Genomic DNA, 23098 nt, shown 5'->3' on the forward strand with positions numbered 1-23098 from the left:
TTTGTTGTTCTAATACTTTGTTTTTTTGAAAACTTAACATCCAATAACTACTGAAGAAAGAATGTATCATCTAAGTGTATGGGATCAGAAATTTCTCCCTCTTTTCCTTATATACTATACATACACAGAGAGAGAGAGAGATTATAGTTGTGTTGATAGAGAAACTCAAATGCTTCTTCCTGGTACCAGTAAAGATTTTTATCAGGATCCGTTACCATTGAGCATGTAAGTGATTTTTGCTGAATTCAAGCTGGAAGCTGATAAATACATTAATTCTGGCATTTTAAACTTTAACAGTATATTGTGAATATACACACAAAATCCTGCAGTAACGGTATAGCTGCCATAGTATTTGTGTTAATTCCCAAAAGTCATTTTAAGAGAAAGGCATTCAAGTTAAATTTTTCTTCCTCCACCACCCAACTCCCTTCAATTCCCTGGAATGCTGTCTGATACCGTACCTTAACTTTGCTTTTATAGGAGACTTTGATGTTTTCTTGATTGTTTGCTTGTGGATGTTTAATTACCCAATTTGTAACATCATTAGTACTTTTGAGTGTCCCTGTTTATATACAATAGCTTGCCAGTATTGGTTGGGATATGGTTTTGTCATTGGTAATTAGGGTATTCTGCTTGGTTATTTGTCTCATTTTAATTCTTGCTTAGCTGGGTGCTTAACTGCTAGAGAAAATGTGTTTCAGTATTCTTACCTTTTTTATTGTCTCCTATGAATGGTGTGTAAATGTGATTTTTCTCTATTTGTCTATTGATGGATGATTTGTCTGAATACCAAGCTTTCAAGAATTTTGGATTTAGCTTGGTCTACGATGCTCACAGTTTCCCAATTATAACTATGGTTGAATCTGTCCATGTGTTGTGAGATTAAAGGGGTTTCTTTGTGTCTTCTGATTGCTAATTGATATTCATGGATTGTTCTGCAAATTATGCTTTTGTTTTCAAATATGCATTAATTCTAACACTGGGCTGCTTCCAGTTTTATTTCCCAAGAATGTTTATAAATTCTATGTGGGATGCAAAGATGTCCTGTGGAAAAGATGATGCTAGAGACTGTCTTTGCCAGATGCCGTTGCTTTGGGCACAAGGGAGTTAGTGGCATATTAGTCTGTATGATGCCTATAAGAGGTGATGAAATTTAGAAATGATACTGAAGTGAAACAAGGTACAAAGATTGTGTTACTGCTGCTTATCATTGCTCACACTAATTGGCCTTCTACAACCAAGTTTTTGAAGTTGTAGATAAGCAGAAACAGGCTTCTGGAGTTGGTTGACAATTATGCAGTCCAGTCTGTACTTTGGTATCAATGTTGTATAAGGGGGTTTATCAAGTGGAAGAGATTCCTCGTTGTTCACTAGATAAGGAAGGCACAAGACTTTGAATGATGTTCCCAGTTTGACTGGCAAATAGATATGTGTGTGTGTGTGTGGGTGGGTGTGCGCGCACACACACACACACACACACAGAGCGCAGTTTTTCTGCATATGGCTGCTTCCTGTTATACAGATGGCTGTCTGTGCAGCAACTGGCCGTCCTGCTTATTTTTGGAACAAGAGGAGGAAGTGTTTACAATTGCCCAGTAACTGTTGCACATCTTTATAATCTGAGTCCTAGAAATCCCCATCAGTCAGTTTATGATAATGAAAACAATGGGTATTGTAAAACATGTACATGCATGAATGTACCAAAAAACAGCTGGAGCGTATGTGTTTTGGAGAGAGGCAGGGTATAAGGAAAATGAGAATTGGCTATAATAACAAACTTAATAACAGAATCCTTTCTTCTCCTGCAGGAGGTGGAGGAAAGCGCAAAGGTAAAAGCAAAAAATGGAAGGAAATCCTGAAGTTTCCTCATATTAGCCAGTGTGAAGATCTTCGAAGAACAATAGGTACAAACTTGCTTTTGTTTTTCAAATATTTGGTTTGAGAGCCTTTCTTATAACCAGACAGCTTTTTAATATGGGAAACTTTACTAAATTGGGCAAAATCTATAGCCTTCAAAATGAACTTTTAAACTTTTTAATATTACTGTAAGTAATAATGCAAAAATACTAGGTGATGCATTGTTACGCATATGCAAAATCTCCTGCTTCTGACTTGGAGGATTAACTTCCAGAAAACTACTGCATTATTCCCAGATTGAATGGATTATCATGTTTTGGGAGAGTTCCTGAAATACTAGTAGATTTTGTACAAACCTACTATTTGTATTGTCATATTTTTATTTACATGCTACTTTTTCAAAGAAACCTGTGTATTAAGGACAACAATGGATGCCCTGGGCTAATATGGTTTGCCATTCATAAAGAAATTGTTGAGTGATCACACATATATGTGTTGGTGTGTGTAAAATGCCACAAGAGAGGGGTACACAGAAGAACAGCTTTTTTCTGGAATTTTAGATGAAACAGAACAGTCTGTCTCTGTTTTCTCAACAGTTGGGTTTCTACTTCCATTTACACATATATCACTGAAATTTTGGACTATGGAATAATCTATCTTTCTACATGGCTCTTTGGGAATAGATGTCACAGTGTTTGAGGTGTTTGAAGAGCAGGATCTCTGGCAACATCAAACTGCTTTTATCGACTTTAAAAAAGTAGGCTTGTGCTTTTTGGCATATCTTGCCAAGCCCAGAGAGAAGATCTTCCTCCCTTCCCCACTGAAGGGAGGGAAATGGTACTCGGGATGTCCATTGTTAACCTCTACACCTATTGCTAGGAATCAGATGCTCTGCAATTTTTGTCACACAGAGTTAGGCTGTAATAGAATTCTGTTGAGTATGGAAGAAGAAAAATGTTTCTCAAACATTTGAGAATGGCAGAAAAGAACCAGATGGACATTCCAGCCTTATCTCCTAAGTGAGTCACTATTAGGAATTTTTGAAAGAGAGGATCAAATCACTCCAAGAGACTCTGCCTTAATGTTTTCTCTGATACATGGGATATAGAGTCCAATATTCTGTAACTCCTTTTTCCTTGCATTAAATCTTTTTACTGAGACTTATGTATGAATCTCATACATAATAGCAATAGCACTTAGACTTACATACCGCTTCACAGTGATTTACAGCCCTCTAAGCAGTTTACAGAGTCAGCATATTGCCTCCAACAATCTGGGCTCTCATTTTACCAATCTCGGAAGAATGGAAGGCTGAGTCAACCTTGACTCACTGAGAATCGAACCCCTGGCAGTCATCAGAATTAGCCTGCAGTACTGCATTCTAACCACTGCGCCATAATGTATCTCATTTCTTGTCATCTACTGTTGTTTGGACCTTGACCAGGAAAAGGCTAAGAAAAGCAGAAATGTTTGTCACTTTCATTGGGCTGGCAATCGGCAAGCCCATGGTGTCCCAGTTGGAGCCACTGCTTTCTGCTCCAGATGAAGCCTGTTGCCATGTAAAAGTTCTGTCTGGAGATGTACAGAAGTCGTTGCAGATCTGGGCTGACCATGATTCTCTATTTCTTCTGCTCTGATTTATTGATGATCGGGAACAATTGGGAACCATATTTTAATCCCTTAAGGAACCCAGCATCAGCATGAGAATACAAGAAGGTCCACCCTCAATCTATGAGCCCTAATTGAGAGGGGACCCATAAGAATATGAGAAATGTTGGACTGTGGCTATGATGAGAAGGAGGTACCAGAAATCCCTGGTGGGATGTTCTAAACTGGGAATTTGAAAGACCATCAGGGGAGATCAAGAGAATAAGGAATCAATTTCCAGTATGATAGGCAGAGAGAAATATAACAGGATTATATTTCAGTAGCAATTCCAGGAAAATGGGGATCAGCAATTTGGCTCCCTTTTTCCAGCCCGGCAATCTTGTTTGCAGGTCATGGATCACATCTTTCAACATAAGCGGCATAAACAACATAAGCATCTTTTGGGGGCGGGGGCATTCACATTTGGAACTTTCACCCAACCCCTTCCTCATAGCATTTTGAAAAGCAGTGAAAATTGCCTTTCTACCAAGTTTTAAAATCCAAGTAATTCCTTAAGTGTCCATCTTGGGGGATGAATTTTAACTTTGTATATTATTTTGCATTGTTTCAAGTTTTTTATTCTGCTCTGTTTCACTCGTATATTTATTTATATAAATAAGCCTGCAGACTGCCACACAACAGCAGTTCTCCCTGCTTTATTTTGATCATGGATGAAAGGGTGGAGTTTATAGAAATTTAAATATTGGAACAGTTACCGTGCACGAATGGCTGGCATTACTCCAAATAGTTCATCAAGAAATATAATCATTTATACAGTGATGCCCATAATGAGTTAGACTAAGATTTAGATATGCCACTAAACACTTGAGTTACGAGTTCCACTCAATATATCAAGAGATATATTTAAAATAAGGTCAGAAAGATGACTGAAGCTTTTTACATCTAATTGCTCTTCTGGATGGAATAAATTAGAATTGATTTTAGATTTGGTGGGATACAAATCTAATGCGCGCGCACACACACACACACACACGTAGAAAACACAGTCAAGCAGCCAGAAAGTAATAGGTAAAAAATGTTAAAGACACGACACGTGCAGAAACTGTAGCCATATCTAGTTTATAGCAACACCATTTAGTCCACTTTTCTGTCCTTGCAAACTGCTTCTACCCTTTCCATAAATCATTTCATACACTGCGGTGTCTGTTTGTTTTTAATTTCTCACTGTCATTCTTTTGAGATCTCATCAGTTCCATCAAATCACAACGTTCTTGGTCTTCCCAAAAAGGGGAATGTTTATTCATTCATTATTAGTTTTGCAGCTTGCTTTCTATTCATTGTCTCCAGCTGATATATTACCTCAGGGTTGTTCTTGGTCAGGTCACTACTTTTATGACTGAGAAAATAAGAAAAATTCAATTAGCATTGTTATGATCATGCATGGATATCCTCACTTTTATTAATTGAAGTAAAACAGTAAACAAACCCATGTTTGAAGTTTATAGTTATTTCCTGTGAAACGTTCAGAAAGACGTATGGCCTGTTATTAAAAGATATCCTGAATTAGCAGGAATTAAGTTCTTGTGGTTGGTTTCTGAGTACGTTAACACCATGAACAGAGAAGAAAATGCAAATTTAATGTCAATGAGATGATCAAAGATAATTGTAATCTGATCTCTAAATATGTCTGATTGTGTTGTTGCCACCATGGGATGGGGGTGGGGTTTGGGGTGCATTAAACTGTGGATTTCAACTGTGGATTTTTTATGTTGTACATCACCCGAAGTCACCTTGTGTGAATTGGGTGGCTATATAAATCTGTTTAATAAATAAATAAATTCCATGGCATTAAAAAAAGAAAAGAAAACCCTCTCTGGCTGTCATAAAAATATATTTTGTTTAGAATCGGTCACTAGCTAGTACCATTGACTAATTCTGTAGTGTAGGGGTAAGGAATGATGGCCCTTTTATGACTTGTGGACTTCAACTCCCAGAATGCTACCTCAGGGACTTGAAGTCCACAAGTCATAAACGAAACATCATTCCCCACCTCTGCAGTAGTGGAAACAGGTTTTTGTACTTATGTCTGTAGTCTGCTTCCTTCATTGCAAACCTCCCCCCCCCCCGGAATAAAAGCACTTGTCTCATCTGGAAGCAGTTTTGATGTATGTGAAGTCTTCTAATCCTTGATGTTTGTGGCAAGCTCTGATTGCCTATTAGTTATGGACCTATGTTTTATCCTTCAGACTGGAAGCAGATTTTCTGAGCTGTCCTGAGAAAGTTTTGGAAAAGAAGGAATCATTTCAGCCACATTCCAGAATTTTGTATATGTTGTATTTGTTTTGACTTGATGATCTCACTCCAAAAGCAGCATTGCTTTTAAGCATTTTAAACTGGGAAATAATGGACAGATTTATAACACAACATTCACCAAGAAAAGTCTGTATGTCACAAGAATTGGTATCTGATTAATAAACTCTAGTCTAGTCAGAGGTGTAAGGCAGCAGTGGGGAATGATGACAACTTTGACTTGTGGACTTCAACTCCCAGAATTCCTGAGCCAATTCTCAGAGTTGAAGTCCGTAAGGCATAATAGGGTCATCGTTCCCCACCCCTGGTGTAAGGTGTTCACTTTGAAAGATGTTTCTGAGTGGAAGTGGGTTGAAAGAAATTAAATAAATCTTGATTTTATCACAGACAGAAACAAAGCATAAATAATAATATGAAAATTCATTATTTCATATGAATAATATGAAATATAAAATTTTATCCCTCCCAAGTTATAGCTTTCCATCCAGTCAAAAACAATCATCTTTTTCTTAAACATTACACTTGGAACAAAAAATAGTTCACCAGTTCTCCAGCATTCGCAATTCTAGCAAAAGTTCACAGTACCTTCTTAATATTTTGAAATACCTACGTTACTGAATAGCAGTTTCCATACTAGTTGAAGTAGGGATTAGTATAACTGAATGTTATTATTATTTAGCTATTCTTGGATCTCTTCCCTTAAAATCTTGGAATCTGAAATATATTTTCTTTGAGTGCTGTCCTAGAGTTGGATGATATGTGATGTATTTTCTGCCATTGAAGATTTGGATGGATTGCAATGGAAGCAATCAAGAGGATGGAAATGTACTTTCTTGCTCCCCCCCCCACTTCATACCACCACAGAAAATATGCAGAAAACTTAGTTAAAGGAACCTGAAAGTGAAAAGAGGATGCTTGAACTCGACAGCTTCCAGGACTTTACGGGGTCACAGGGGAAATGAGTCCAAGTGATTTCAGTCCACATTCTTTTAATATAATTCATTTCACAAAGCTTAATCCATGGATGACTATATTTGCAGCAGCAAAATAGAGGAAAAACAAACAAGCTGTTGCTCTTTCAAAAGGATAGGCAAATCTCCCACAAAACATAGCATTAGATCATCCGTGTTTGACATGTTTGTGCAATCAAAGCCCAGCACTACCACTATTGAGTTACATAGTTGGTTTCATTTGTGTTTGAAAGTCATAAACTTTCCGCAGTGAATTCCCAGGCACGTGTTATTTAAATATAATTATGTCTGCTGAATTTCTTCCAAAATATATTACAATCACAAGGTACCATAGGAAACATCCTTTTAAGACAGTTTTACTTATTTATTTGCTTTCTTGCTACTTTTAATTTGGTTGTAGATCAGCGTAAAGCAAATAAAGAAAAATAAATAACAATAATTCCAATATAAAGGTAGAAAAAGTAAAATATTGTATGAATAAAATAACATTTGTTATTTTATATATACACACCCACACACGCACGCACGCACATATTTGCATGGAATTAAATAATATATATTTAAAGTAAAAAGCCAAGAAAAAAAACTATAAAACATGTTACAAAGTTGAATGCTACAAATAATTAAGCTAAATAACTATAGATAAATACGTAAGAACTATTATAAACTATAAACCTTTATAACAGTTTATTCTAACTTGTGAATTTAATACTTTTTGAAGTCCTACTAGGATTTGATTTGAAATAAGTGCAATCATAATCCAACCAACTCAAGAAATATAATGGCAAGGTAAAGTATAATGACATTTATTTAAGGGGAGGGGGAAAAAAGGATTATGAGATACCGTATTTTTTGGACTATAAAATGCATCGGAGTATAAGACGCACGAAGATTTCAAAGAAGAAAACAAGAAAAAAAGTTTTCGGTCTCTGCACATCTGGCTGTTGCCCTCCCCAGCCTCCAGGAGCACTTTGCAGGCCTCCCAAACTCTCTGCGCATCTTGTATTTGCAAAAAATAGCCCTGTTTTTGGCAAAAATGGGACATGCAGGGTGGTTTGGGAAGCCAAAAATGGCCATATTCAGTCTATATGTCGCACCAATATTTCCACCCTCTTTTAGGGGGGGAATAAGTATGTCTCATACTCTGAAAAGTATGTTATATTAGCTAATGGTAATCTAGACAGGGTTCTGCATACACTACTGTGCCCAGTTGTAGCCCAGATACAGAACCAGCCTACACAATATTTATTATTGAAAAGGATAGAAAGTTGGCAGTTGGGTGCTTCAGGGTCTATCACAATCTTATTGGGTAATACAACCAGTAACATTATTTCATATTATCTTTCAGATGAGAAGACTCTGCACTGTGCACTGTGCACTGTGCTCAGACAGAGGGCTTTTAGCAAATAATTAATTGAACTGTCATTCAATTAAGTTCGAAAGATACGTTTGTATCTCTTATTTTATTCAGAAAATTATGGAAGACCTGCTTGTCTTTCCAGGCCTTAGGGACAGAGTAATTGTGCCAGCTTCTTTTTGTTCTGCTTCGTTTTGTTTTACTTTGATGTGATTTGTATTTGTATTTTGCTGTTCTGGTCTGTTGTATTCTTTTGATATGTTGACGTTAATTGTAAGCCACCCAGAGTCATTTGGGAGTCAGGCGGCCTGATAAATAATTTATTAAATAAATTAATAAAGGTCAACTTAACTAAATAAACAACGACCAACTTGCAAATAGCAGAGGCAAAAAAGAAAGGTACAGTATGGTCTCTATATGTATCTTTCTGCTATTAATAATAGCTTCTTCAGAAAAGATTTGCACTGGGAGATCTGACAGACTACAGTAGGTAAATTAGATGAGAAAATCAACTCCACTAGAATCATATTTTATTAAGAAAGGTTATACTAACAGAATCTTAATTGTGCTTGACTACCCTCCTTATACTTATGACTTAGGGAGAAATCTACCTAAGCTGCTTTTGAATATTATCTTACTTCCCAGGATTTCCCAATTTTCAACCATCTTTGCTAAGCAATGGTTCTTGCATATTTGTTGCATTTATCTCTTATTTTCTACAGCAGAGGTCTTCAAACTTGGCAGCTTTAAGACTTGGGGACTTCAACTCCCAGAATTCTCCAGCCAGCATAGAGTTGAAGTCCCCAAGTCTTAAAGCTGCCGAGTTTGGGGACCCGTGCTCTACAGAATCTATTTTGCTCTCTCTCCAGATTGTGTCCCTGTATCTCGTTTCCTCTGGGAAGTCCCATGAACCATGTGGTGGTCCTAATATTTATTTGCGAGACATAAAAATAGTACTGATTAGAAAAATGTCTATAGAGATTCTCAGTCATCTATGTCATGATTGTCCCAAAGGTGCTTTTTCAAAAGGCAAGTAGACTTTGCTTTTCCTAAAACGAAGTCCAGTTGCCTTTTGAAAAAACACCTTTGGGACAGTGATTAGAAAGTTCCTTTTTGCATTTGGGGCAATTTTGATTTCTTGATGAAAAGATTATCCAATCCTAGAGGGATTGCTCATTCTGGCCATTATGGGATATAGTGAAGAGGGAGGGGGTACATTCCAGAGGAGTAAGAGGCAGCTCGGTCCAGATATTATGTGAGAGAGGGAATGAAGGCAGCCCTTCCCTAATAAGTTGACAGAGTATATTATATAGATGGGGACAGTAGAGTCTTAAGTCTGGCAAGATTTTGTTTATAGGTATGAAACAATTAAAAAACCTTGGAAAAATTGCCATTATTGGATTTGGGCCTGTCATTGGCTTAGAGAATATTTTCTATAATTATACCTCTGCTCAGTTATGTGTTGAATCTTGGCCCCTGGCTTTCATTTCTGGTAGTACCACAAGATCTTGAATCATTTAATAGTCATTGGGCTGCAAAGACTTTCTTCTTTGTGGCCTGTTTATTTCTGTCCACCTCCGGTCCTGCAGATGTTGAATCATAACCTGGTAAGTAATAATAGTTTTTTTCTTCCGTTCAATTGTGTCCAATTTTCACAAACTGTCTGAATAAGTCCTTGCAATTTTCTTAGCAAAGTTTTTAGAAGTGGCTAACTATTGCTTCCTTCCTAGGACTGAAAGAAAATTGTGCCTAAAGTAGGATTAGAACTCATGGTCTTATGTTTTCTAGATTGGTGCTTTAGCCACTACCCCAACTGGCTCTCAATGATGTAATAAAGTGACATAAAAACATCATTATACATCTCAAATGTTCTCTCCGGTACAGTACATTTTGTGACATGTACCCAAGTCCTTCTGTTAGTTAAAATTGGGGCAGAAAAATGCTTTTATAGTTATTTAGTTTTATTTGCTGGGGCTTATCTAGCAAGACTGAGCAATTAATAAATCCTTCTTATGGTCAACTACAATTTCAACAATTATTTCTTTCTCCTTTCCTCACCCCACCCCAGTGCAAAAATGTAACAACAAATCATGGATAACCAACAGAAAGAAGCCAAAATCACACATATCATAAAAATAGTAAACAAAATAAAAGTATCATACTGCTTATAGGGGTTCACCTTGGCTGAGGAACTGCTGGAAAAACCAGATTTTTCAAGTTTTCCCAAAAGACAGGGGAGTCAGGGCTGGGCCAACTTTGGTGGAGACACTATATTCTTGCCACTTGGAGATGCGTGTACAAATCTTTTTACTTTCTATGCACGTCATTGGAGGCCACAGCTGCATACAAGCATACAAATCTTTTCCTTCACACATAGAATAATATAAACAAAAAACTCTAGGGGTTGGTAAGGTGTGCTGCCTGTTGACCCCTAGGTCAAATTATGCCTTTGACATTTGGACAAAACTAAGAGAATCTCATCTCTTCCATGTCTAATGAAATATCCAGGGCTGGGCTTCAAAAATTTTAGCAAGGGGTTCTCTGCCCAGTTGCTGCCCAGGTGCTGGGAAGATAAATATGGCTGGGCTGGTACAATGTGGCACTTTGGGAGAGGAGCAGTGAGGTGGGTGAGGTGATAGAGGGGCAAAGATAGTGGTAAGGTTGAGAGTGGGTTGGCTAGTGAAATATGCTGTACTTCAAAGGAATGTGGGGGTGACATAGTGGGCATGGCCTAGTTGGCTTCCTGCACCACAGTGGGGGAGGGCATTTTTGCCCTCCCCAGGCTCTGGAGGCTTTCCTCGAGCCTCCGGGAGTGCGAAAACCGCCTCCCCAGGCTCTGGATGCCCTCTGGAGGCTGTTTCCAAACTTCCAGTAGGCCCGCTTTTCGCCCTCCCTGAGCCTCCACGCATGCCTTGCACTTACCTGCATCCAAAACGGGCCGCATGGGGACTCCTGGGAGGAGAGGGGAGGGGTGGGCGGGGCCAGCCAGGAGTGGGATTTGGGGGTTCTCTGAACTGCACAGAATTTTAGCTAGAGGTTCTCCCTAACCACTGCGAACCCCCAGCAGCCCACCCCTGGAAATATCCCTGTACTTTTCCACTACCCACCGTCCTATCCCCAGCAGATTTTGATCTAGTTTCTTGTCAACCTTGAACAAGATACAGCTAGATACGAGAAACTTCACAAATTCCTTGATGGAACTTTTCCTGTAACAAAGTCAGCTTAATAAGTCAATAAAATGTTTAATTGTGCACCAGAATTAGAGACCAAAACATACAATGACTTTTATTCCTGTTTATACATTTCAGTTCCTGGTATTACAATTCCTCTCTTTCGCTTTCTCTCTCTTGATTATCTCATTTCTGGGGTTTTCTGCTCTTATGTGTCATTATACCTTGGCTTGGAAAGGACCACACCTAGAGGAGAGTTCCTAATCCCATTCCCATTAAAGCCAATGTGGTATTGAGGTTTTTCTATTTCATATAATTAAGGGATTGGTTGCCAATTTAATTTGCCAAATGACTTCACAAATTTCTCTTCAAGGGACAAAACATCCTGTAAGTTAAAGTTTAAAAATCTAAAATAATTTATATTATATGAATCAATAATGCATTTACTAGTGAGGGTTTTTTTTTAACTGTGAGAAGAATCTCACATCATTTAAATAGAAAATTGCAAGAGGCATTACTGAAAACTAAACAGTTTCTGGATGTCTACAATAGCTAGAAGTTGTACATTCAAACATTGATTACAAATACAGTTGGGATTTTGGTAAGTTTCTATTATGGAACATTGAAAAGAAAGCTTCATGTCAAGGGCTTTGGGGTGGAGCTTTAATTAGAAATGCATTCCTGAAAGCGACATATTTAGATAGAGATTATCAGCAAGTTAACTGGCAAAAGGAACTGGAAGCAAGCTATGTCTTGAGGTTATTCTTTGTTTTTGCATTTGAACTACTGGATGATTCCAGATGGAGACGTGCACAGTCAAGAAACATTGCACAACTATTTTGATTCTTTTCAGTAAGTTAAAAAAAGGGGGAAGAAGCCATAGAAAAACATGAGAGAACGGGACTACAATATGAAAATTTCTGAATCCTTGTTATTATTATCAGACTGCGACCCCACACTCCCCTCAGGACATAAAGCAGTGTACAAAGCAGTTTACAAAACATTCCTTCCTCCTCACCACAACAGCTACCTGAGCCATTTTAGTCACTTTAGACTGAGAGAAACAATTGGCTAAAAATCATGGCGAAAGGCAGACCAGAAAACTTTCTCCAATGCAAGCCCAACACATTAACCACTGTGTCCCAGAGAAAAAAGAGGGGTCAAAGAGGCCATCTATGTTAAAATTGAACATCCCTCTCTCAACAGAGGGAGAGGGATACAATACCATCTATATCCTGTCTTCAACATAGTTCTTCCAATAGTCCCAAGAAGACTCCACACACCCATTTGCACTCTGATTTAGGTGATCCTGAGGATACAGATAAATCTCCAAGTAGTCTCAACAACTCTCAGAGAGCTAATGACTTACCTTCAGATGACAACCAGATGACTGCAAAGAGAATAGACTCTTTCTATTCCCCACCATTCAATCAGGACGGAAGATGCTTCTTGTATGAAAAGTGAAACATTTTCAGAAGGAAAAAAACAGAGTCCAGTTGCCTTTTGAAAAGCACCTTTAGGACAACCATGACCTGGATGATTGAGAATTTCCATAGACATTTAACCACTGTGCCACACTAGGCTCTCTCGTAAGATTCTGGGAATGAGATGTGATTGCTCAAAAAACACCTTAACTGAAAATATTGCTGGTTGCACATAATGAATTTTGCATCAGTGCATATATCATAAATGCCAAAGGGAACTTTATCCCTCTTGGAAATTATTTGGGAGTATTTATTTGCCAGAGTTTTCAGCATATTGTCCACTAAACTTTAATACATTTTATAAATATAGTATAGGGGTCCTCAAACTTTTTAAACAGGAGGCCAATTCACGATCCCTCAGACTGTTGGGCACCAGACTGAGTGGATGGGTGTGGCTAGTGGTTATGTGACTAGGTGGGTGTGGCCAATTTAGCAGTCCATTAAACAATGCATACAAATTAAACTTTAATTTGTTTTGCTCCGGGGGGTGTTTTATTCACTTTTGTTTGCATGTTGCCCTTTTACTAGATCATTTTTTCAGTTGTGTTGGAGTCTAATGGTCCACTTCAGGAAACTCAGTTTTGCAGCAATTCTTCTCAGCCCCAAGGAGCTTACAATCAACAAGTCTGTGTGTGTGTGTGTGTGTGTGTGTGTCTGTGTCTGTGTCTGTGTCTCTCTCTATCTCTCTGTCTGTCTCTATCTCTTTCTTTCTGTCTCCCTCTGTCTTGTCTCTCTTTCCCTTCCTCCCTCTCTTTCTCTTTCTCTCTCTGTCTCTTTCTATCTCTATCTCTCTTTCTCTCTCTCTCTATCTGTCTCTGTCTCTCTTTCTCTCTGTGTCTATCTCTCTCTCTCTGTGTCTATCTTCTGGAGGCGGGGAAGGTCAAAAATGGGGCATGCAGATGCCTCTGGAGGCCTCTATGCACCCCCTTTTTGGCTTGTAGAGTGCTACTGGAGATGGGGGAGACAAAAAACGGACCCGTTTTTGGCCTCCTGGAGCATCTACGCTTCCCGTTTTTCACCTCTCTTGCCTCCAGAAGCATTCTGCAGGCCAGAAATGGGCCCGTTTTTGGACTCCCTGGGCGTCCGCACACCCCATGTTTTACCTCCCCCGCCTCCAGAAACATTCTGCAGGCCAAAAATGTTGGCCTTACCTTCCAGTTCCAACCCATGGGGCGAAAGTAAGTCCTGTGCTCGGCCAAAGGGTGGGGGCCAGTAGGTGGGTCGGGCAATGTGGGCAGGGCAGCCTCGTGGTCCTGTGCAGGCTGGATTAATAGTTTCAGTGGACCAAATGAGGCCTGCGGGCCATAGTTTGAGGACCCCTGTTTTAATGGATATCTCACTTTCCAGCAATGGTCCCAAACTACTTTTAAAAACTGCAAACTGGATATAATGCAACTGAGCTATTATAGGATCTTAGGTGGAAAACAGACTTAAAATTAATTCTAGTGGGAAAACCAAATCTTCCTAGACTTAACAGGATAATTCTATAACATCTATACAATTTCATAAGCCTTATAGTATTCAGAACCATCACATAGGACTGACAGTGCAGCATCTTCAAGTAGATAAATGCAGAGATAGCATTTATCACCAGGAAAATGATAAGAATGATAAGACAACTCACTCCTGAGAAAGAAGGAACACAAGGAACATATTTCACCACCACCAGCCCCTGTCCTGTTCTGTTTGGTATAAAAGAGAGCAGAAAGAAATGCCAGCAGACTTTTGAGATTCTTTTTATTATACCCTACGACAATAGAGAATTCCTGTAATTCTTGCATTGTTTCTTTCCTGATCAGGCCTATCTCAAAGATCTGACAACATGTGGACTTTCTGTTTCTTCTTACATTCTTCTACCAGGATTTCTCTCTTCAGTCTAGCTCTAGGAATATAGAAAAAAATGTGCTTTGTGTCCTCCTAATTGAAGCTCAAAACTACAGGACTTAACAAATCCAGAGCCAACTCTAAAAGACAAGATGTAATTGTGTAACTGTTGCACTCAGTTTAAAGGGTTTAAATGAGTCTTATTCTTGGGAAAAGGGAAGCAATCACAGATAAATATCCTAATAAAACTAAGCCAGTACACTTTCCTAGAACTCAAGATATTTTTCTAAAATGGCTTGACATCGCCCTCCCCTTTCGGTGAGTCAAACTCATAATTCCCTCACACTTTCTCACACTTCTTCAGTAGTTCTATTTTCTCTTCATTTTGTCTTCTGATCATCTCCAATATCTCAGAATGCTCTTATTGCTTCACCATTAGTTGATCTACCATCTTCACTGCTTAAAAGGTTACCTTGGCTTCAACTTGTGTTGGTATGCCCTTTTGAGTTTCTTTTATGCTTGATAGTTTGTATTGCTTTCCTGCTGTTTATCCAACTCTATAAAGGTCATAGGGAGCACTTCTAGCTGGCTAACAAAAAACTACCTTTGTTTTGAATGTTCAGGTTGCACATACATTCTTTAAAATTCCCAACAGCAGTAATCTATGTGCAGATGGAATGGTTGAACCTGTCCTTAATTTTGAAAACAAAGGTAGGCGCTTTTCAATGTAGACAAAAGTTAAGCTCTAAAAAGGCAGACCTGACTGTTTTGGAAACATTAAAGGAACCACTTACTTATGTCTTACCTATTTGACTCTGGCCATGACTGTAATCCACAAAAGTTTAATTTGTAGTGTGCCACAAATCTCTTCACTGGTTTATCAGACAGTTTTGTTTGCTAGAATTTTTTGTGCATTTTTGAAATAGTTTCTCTTAGAATGTTGAGGTTATACTTTATTTGCACCGATTTTATGAAGGCAATGATAATATATTCAGTTTCATATAAACATTTGAGATTACATTTGTTGTTGAATTCACAATACAGAGTTCCTCCATTATGGTTTTACATTAGTAGCAGGTATGTCCTATAGAATGTCCTATGCATTGCTGCCTGTTGCTATTCCTCTGAAAAATTAGTCTGGAAAAGTGTGAAATCACAAAATCTCATAAGATAAAGTACAAAAGGGCAGCAGTAGAGGACTAAAAGCACCAACAGCTTTCCATAGGCAGAAGTGTTTTCACTAAGTGAAAGGCCAAGTTGAATACAACTAGCAAAATACAAATAAAGGGAACACAAGCAGAAGACATCCGAGATTTGAATGAATGAAATAGCCTTATTAAATACTTTGTTCGTTACATACAGTAGTTTTGTGTTCTCTTTAGTTGTTTGAGAAGTGTATAAACTACTGTATGTAACGAACAAAGTATTTAATAAGGCTATTTCATTCATTCAGATCTCGGATGTCTTCTGCTTGTGTTCCCTTTATTTTTTTGAGCAGTATAGTTATACCTGTTTCAATACCTTTGTTTTCCCACATTCAGAGTATAAATTAAATGAATGTTCTTATTTATTTGCTTAAAAGATTTAACTGGCCACTCATCTTAAGCAACTCTGGGTGTCTCATAACAACAGTAAAAGCAGTAGCTATAAAACTACCACGAAACAATAAAACAGGAAAATGATCCAACAGAAACAAAACTCCTGTGTATTACTTATCCTCCCAGGATGCCCGCAGCATCATGATTCTGGATTCATATGTATCCTTTTTCTAAAAGTATTCTTATTTGGAGACTCTTTTACTTAAAATAAATATAGTCAGGACAGTCACCCATGCCAGAACAGAATAAATGGGTTTTTCAGAAATTGATGAGTATTTTCAAGATTACCTTTCTGTCGATGTGTCACATCTAAGAGGCTGCTGAAATCCCAATCAGCAGTTCACAGTGATAAAAATACACAACAAAACACACAATGAAAACACTCCACAATCTAATTAGATAAAGCATTGAATGCAAACAAAATAATAAAAACAATCTATAAACCCAGATAAGATGAAATCATAGGCCAAATGTCTTCTAGACATTTTGATTGTTTCAGGAAGTCCCAGCAGGAATCAGCCTGAAAGTCCACTCAGAGGCTACTCCAAAGAAGCAGCATTGTCTCTGGGAAAAAAGCATCTCTGAGTTTTAGCCCCTCTCTGCTTCCTAAGGGGGAGCCATTAGCATCTTCTCCCAGGTAGACTGTTTCCAATGTGAGAATGTGGTCCAAGCTCTGGAGAGCTTTATAGATCAACATTAGCCCTGTAAGTTGCTCCCCTACAAGAAAAATGGGGCTGAAAAATATAGAGCAGCATTTTCTTTTTAAAAAGTATTTGAAGTCTGAAGAAAAAAACAAGACATATGGGCCGATTTGATCCCTTGAAAAGTAGAACAGACTGCAAAACTCAAAATATCTGAAATTGGTACAATGAATATCGTTTTGCAGGGTTTTTTTTTTTTCTTTTTGCATTTGACATTTTGAACATGCGATTTAATTGTGGTTTGGCTGATTGTGGAAAATGGAGGAGAAAATGTTCCTGGCTTTTTGGCAGAAAAGAAAGTGACAACCTTCCCAACACCCTCATTTCCTTCACTTTAAGAGCTGACTTCCAGAGTTGTCGTCATAGCGTCAGTGAGTTCAGATAAGAACATCATTTCAGCAAGGAGCTAAAAATTCAGGGAGAAGGAACAGTGAACACTTTATTTGTTTCTTACAGGGCATGTCCCAACTATGTCCAAGGAGAAAATTGGGATATACTTTAATTTCACTCCACAAGAAATGTCACTCAATGGTCTGTACCACATCTATGGATGATTGGGATCAGTTACCCTTTTACAATTGCAAAACAAATCAATTGTGGTCTGTTCAATTTATTCTCTGTAGATCTTCTGGAAAAAGCCAAGACATTGGGGGTTTTGTCTGGGTGCTTTTCTTTATGCAGTAAAACAAGTATTTTGGACAAATTATTTCTTGAGTGTTTGGATGAGATTTGCTTTCATATTTTCTCTGAAAGGATGCTAAATACAATTATTCTTAAAATAGTGAGATGCCTAGTTGATATGAATCTCTGTTAACACTGGTGGTGTAAGTACTTATGTCAGCCTGCCCCAGCCTTGGGCTGTCTGGTTGTTGGAACACAATTCTCAGAAGTCTTCAGCTGATGTGAGCATTGACCCTGATGGCTGACAATTCTTTGGCTGTAGTTTAAGCTCAGCTGGAGGGCACCAAATTGGAAGAAACTGAGTTAATGAATATTTGAATTCTGAAGCTGAGTGTCTATTTCTGCAGCAAATACCCTGGAAGGCAGGAAGATTTTTATAAAAATGAAGCTGTATTGTTGGCCCGCCTTGATCTAGTCTTTCAAGAGCTCTTTTACCCAGACCCAGGTGTTTTTAAAAATTGATATTTTCATTGACCTACTTCATGTGGTACATTATTAATTGTATCTTCCGTAAGCAGGCAGTTCTCTTTCATTTCAGAATTTGCTAGAGATTTAAAATCTGATTTTTCATTTCTCAAATCTCTGCCACAGAATCCTAGTAAAAATTGTACATGCATTTTTAAAAAATCCGATAAGCAACTGAGGTGGGGGAGAGAATATACTTAATTTAAAATATTAGTGAAATCATTCTCATTTCATTACTCAATGAAATGAGAAGTCCAAATGAGATTTGGACTTCAAATGTCAGCATTTTGCAAAAGCGGTCCCTGAAACTTGGCACAAGGTTGAAACTTATACTTGAGAGACCCAAAATAGGTACAGGTTAAAATATTGCTTCATATTTTTAGTTTATTTTTTAGTAAAGACATAGTTAACTTGAATTGGTTGTACTTGTATTTTTAGGCTTATTGAAATAAAGTATTACTTGCTTATCTCTGATACATGGGCTTTTAATTTGACTTTAAAGGCCTTCTGGAAGACAGTTAAGATTGGACTGTTAAGACCTGCCTTTTCTGTTTTGCGACTGTATTATATGAATCCACTTACCTTCGCTACTGATTCACAAATGAGAGCGTGCACGAATACTTTGGTCGCGTGCGACACCTCTGCGCATGCACAGGACCTTCTGCACATGCATAGAATATCAAAAATGGGACATGATGACCTCCGGGTGGGTGGGCGGAGCACTACTGGTTCACCCCAGCCAGATAGACCCAGCTGCATTTCACCACTGTGATTCCTCATTTGTTTGGCTTCCTCTGATACATTTTAACTTTACCTTGTTAGCATATTGTTTTTATATTGCTTTTTGCAACTTTATTTTTATTTATTTTACTTCAAATTTATATACCGCCGTTCTCCCTAGGGACTCAGGGCGGTGTACAGCTAAATAAAAACACATAACATGTCTGTTTGTTACCAAGATGTTAGCCATATAAATTTTGTAAATATAATAATTCCTGATGAAATAACAATAGCTTATTAGTCTGGAGAACCAAGTGGAAAGAAATATTTTGCATGTATTATTATAAGCAGTTTGCAGTTTTGTTTTAGCCGATCCAAATAATGAAGATAATTATATGCTTCCAAGTTTTTAAAAATCACATATTGATTTTGGCCAAACAGATAAAAAATGAGTCCACCAAGGTTTTACATAGTAGCATAGTACAAAAGTTTAATGGAACACGTTTTAAATCAAACACGTTCAAGAGAAATAAGTCCGTGGAAGAAAAATGTGATCTTGTTGACATGAAAGAACATTTCCACTCTAAGTGTTTGAATGTGTGAGTTGTTTTCACTGCTTCGAACATTGAAAACATCATGAGCCAATCTATGTTCTCCCTTTAGATCAGCGGTTCCTAACCCCTGGGCTGTAGCCCACTACTGGGCCATGGCTTATTTGCAAATTGGGCTAAAAGAGTGGTTGATTGGCGCATGCACACATGTTCAGCTCAACTTGTGTGACCAGCAGACTGGTAGGCACTCATGCATGTGCATACCAGCTCACTGCTCATGTGAGTTAAGCTGTTCATGCTTGGGGGGCCCAATTCCCCTCTTCCCCCCAGCTGGGCCACAAAACCGCAAAAATTTCGCAAAGTAATAAATGAAGTAGTCTCTTCCTCCAATTCATATTTTGACTACATGGTGAATCTGCTTATCTTTGAAATTATCTAGATCCCAGACATTCAGTTGTCCTTTATTAAAATCGCCTTTGATAGCTACAAAGATGATACAATTGATGCTTTTGAACCTCCACAGTGATTAAAGCTTCTTTAGGAATTATCTGTGGTTCCTAAAATAGAATATTTCTTAAAATAGAGAGTTGAGGATCCTTTGGAAAGTGTTGAAAGTGTTTGGTTACAATTACTTTGCTGTTGGTGCTTTAACTCAGGAGTTGGAATATTAACTCATATGGTTTTGTCTTGGCCAATTTTTGGATTTGCGATTGTTAGTACGTTTCTGGATCACTGATGTTAAGGATGCTTATATCCTTATATTTCCAAAATCTGGAATCTATCAAGACATCAAGAATTGTGGCTTCTTGATGGAGGTTGGCTAAAATAATAACTATTCAACATTAAAAAGGGAAATCTCTACTTGGTATGCATTATATTATTTTTCATTGATTTAATTACTTTTTATTTCATAAAATGAGAAGAGAAGGTTTGTGAGCAATATGAACAATTTTTTATTAATTTTGTGATAACATGATTTCTAAACTTCTTTCCCCATTTTTGTTCACTGTTGGTTGCTTCATTTATTAATTTTTCAATTCGGTTGATCCTTTAATGCTAATGTGTGTATTTGCCCTTTTTTATTAGTTTACATAATAAAAGTAATTTTAAAAATAATTATAGGCTGTGAAGGAGGTATTATATGTGATCAAGTTTTAAAGTGTTTTCTTCAATTCTTCTAACCCTGATCATAGGCTGTTGTGGTGACTAACACACTACTGCAGGAGGCAATAAGTTCTAACAAAAGGCATAATTTCTGGAGCATGCATTGGTACTGCCTTTCCATTGCTTTACTGTCCTGTCTACTCCAAAATCCCTTCCCTCAAGTAGTTTTTGAGTGCCCACTCAATTCCTGCTGAAGCAGAAAACTCTCTTTAATTTAAGCCCTGCCAAATGTAGCCAAAATGGACCTATTAGATCACATGAGACCAGAAGAAGGGGTAGGGCGAAACATATCTAATGGGGGATGACTGTCCACAATATCTGTGATTTTGATTATTGAATAAAGATAGATAACTTTTTAATAATGTGGATTCTACTGCAGCTGAGCCAGAAAATGCATTGTTTTAAATTCTAGGACCTTGTTGGATCACAATGATTGGAATTGCTCTGAACTCCTGCAAGCCTCATAAAAGTTCTCACAGTATTCTTTATTTTTGTAAACTTTCACTTAAAGGAAAAGTTAGACTCCAAGCTAGTTTTAGCCAGCATGCCCAGTGTGCAAATATGGAAGTTACGGTGATTAAAATTTGGAGAACTACACATTCCCACCCTGTTGGGAATGGATTTCATTTAACAAGAAATATTGTAATTGTAAAACATGTAACCTGTATTCAGATGGGTTCTAGTTTTTTCAGTTAAAACATGGAAAACAAAGCTAAGACAATATTAGAGACTGTTATTCTGTCAGATTATACTACCCTAGGTTAGAAAGACCAAATCTTATTCTCTATAATTAAGCTCAACTTCTTATATTTATATATTCAATACAAGAAAGTTATAGCTTTTGTACATAATTCTCATTTTGCTTACCATTTACCTTTATGGTAAATTTCAGATATTATATTCATTGCATTACATTGCATTACTAAACTAATCTAATTCCCAACTTTGGACAGTTTACAATTAAAAACCAACTCACAAAAAGAAAAATACAGTGGATCAGAACAAAATAAAAAATTAAAATTAAACGGACTTCCACTGGCACCGCCGGCGCCGCTGCAGCTCCTTTGCGAGCTGCTACTCCCAGGATCTGTAAAACCGCCAAAACAGCGTAAATCAGCTGTTTTGGCAGCTGGAACTTCTCCCTCGGGCAAAGAGAGTGGGGGTGAGTGCTCAGGTGTATAGGGAAAGCCCCCCAAAACCTCCAGGGTTAACCCTGGAGGCACAGAGGGTGAGGGCTCCCCAAATGCCTGGAAAGCAGCTCCAGACTCGGTATTCTGTCTTTGACGGATTAAGGCATCGCGACCATCCCTGTGAAACAAGTGATTTCAAGGATTGATTTTCACGCAGGCAGAACAAAACAGGAGAGCTTCTCGCAAGTATTTTTCTTTCTTTAACTCTGATGAATAATGACTCCTTTCAGATTTGAGTGAAAGCTTTAAAGAGATCCAAAATGGCGCTGATTGAGAACGGAAGCTTAAGAAGAAAGTAATTGTTAAAGCTTGTTTGCGCTTGTTAAGGTCGTTATAGCTGTCAGTACTTTGAAGCTTTGCTGAATGAAGTTTGCAGCATAAGAAAAGATGGCAGAAGTAAAGATTTTTGAAGAGAATGGAGGTTTCTCAGCAGATAATTCAGCAAGTGTACAAATACTGACAGTGGATTTTGTGGATGCATGGCAAAAATCATTTATGGAAAGACTGGATGAGATCTTTGAGAAGTTTATTACTCAAATTGCTAACAAAGTTGCAATGTTGAAAGAGGAAGAAGAACAAAAAGTGCCTGAGGAACATGGAAAGGATGTTTTTCAAACTATGAATAAACTGATGGACTTGAAGGAGGTTAACCGGAGATATGGAGAGAGATCTATCCAGAGGTTTTGACGCAGATGAGAGGAAAAGTGCTGGGAGAAGCTTGGATTTTCAAGATATCAAGAAGGATTAGAAATGGAACATTACAATTTCTTTACAAAAATGAACTTTTAATCCTATTTAAAGAGGTGTGTTGCTTAAAAGGATCTTTGCGAGCTGCACAGAATTGGAAGATAAAATTACAGTTGAATACACAAAAGTTTGTAAAAATAAAAGATGGTGGAATAAAGCGGAAGAAGAAGGCTAGGAAAAAAACCAGGGGGAAATGGAAGTGGAAGAATTTTATTCCTCTTTGTTAGGCAGGATAACATGGTGAATGATTGTATTGGTATTCAAGATTTTTATTAAGGATATGATTTGTTTGGTTTTGAAAAAATTTTTTCTTTACTTATTACTGGGTGTTTCAACTGTTACAAAAACAGATTTTTAAAAAAGAAATTTTCTTTTGGATGTTAAATGACTGGATGTTTCAACTGTTATATAAACGTGAACAAGGATATGATCTCTTTGGTTATGATTGGATGGATTATATCTAAAAATTATTTTAAGTAATGGATTAAATGAGAAATTTCCTTTTGGATGTTAAATTCAAGGCTATAGATTTTTCAATATATTTTCAAGGGCTTTAAATTGTTTGTTTATTGTTGAATTAATTGGGATTAACTACCTTTAAGCAAGAAAAGTTATATTTTGTTTTGAACAAGGAGAGTTAAAGTACAAGTGATAGATAAATCTATAGATAGTTAGTTTGTGGGGTTTTTCATTAAGATTT

General features: G+C 37.6%; 1 protein-coding gene across 1 annotated transcript in view; it reads left to right on the plus strand.

Moving 5' to 3' along the window:
* The first annotated feature begins 1753 nt into the window (after positions 1-1753).
* GRK5 (G protein-coupled receptor kinase 5) overlaps positions 1754-23098 on the plus strand; it is a 93505-nt gene continuing 72160 nt past the window's right edge. The window contains exon 1 of the mRNA XM_070944871.1: positions 1754-1904. Coding sequence (XP_070800972.1) covers positions 1754-1904 — 151 coding nt within the window. The remainder of the gene's footprint in view (positions 1905-23098) is intronic.

The sequence above is a fragment of the Pituophis catenifer genome, unplaced genomic scaffold, assembly GCF_029215685.1.
Source record: "Pituophis catenifer annectens isolate HBS135680 unplaced genomic scaffold, rPitCat1.0.hap2 SCAF_6, whole genome shotgun sequence".
In the NCBI taxonomy this organism is placed as follows: domain Eukaryota; kingdom Metazoa; phylum Chordata; class Lepidosauria; order Squamata; family Colubridae; genus Pituophis; species Pituophis catenifer.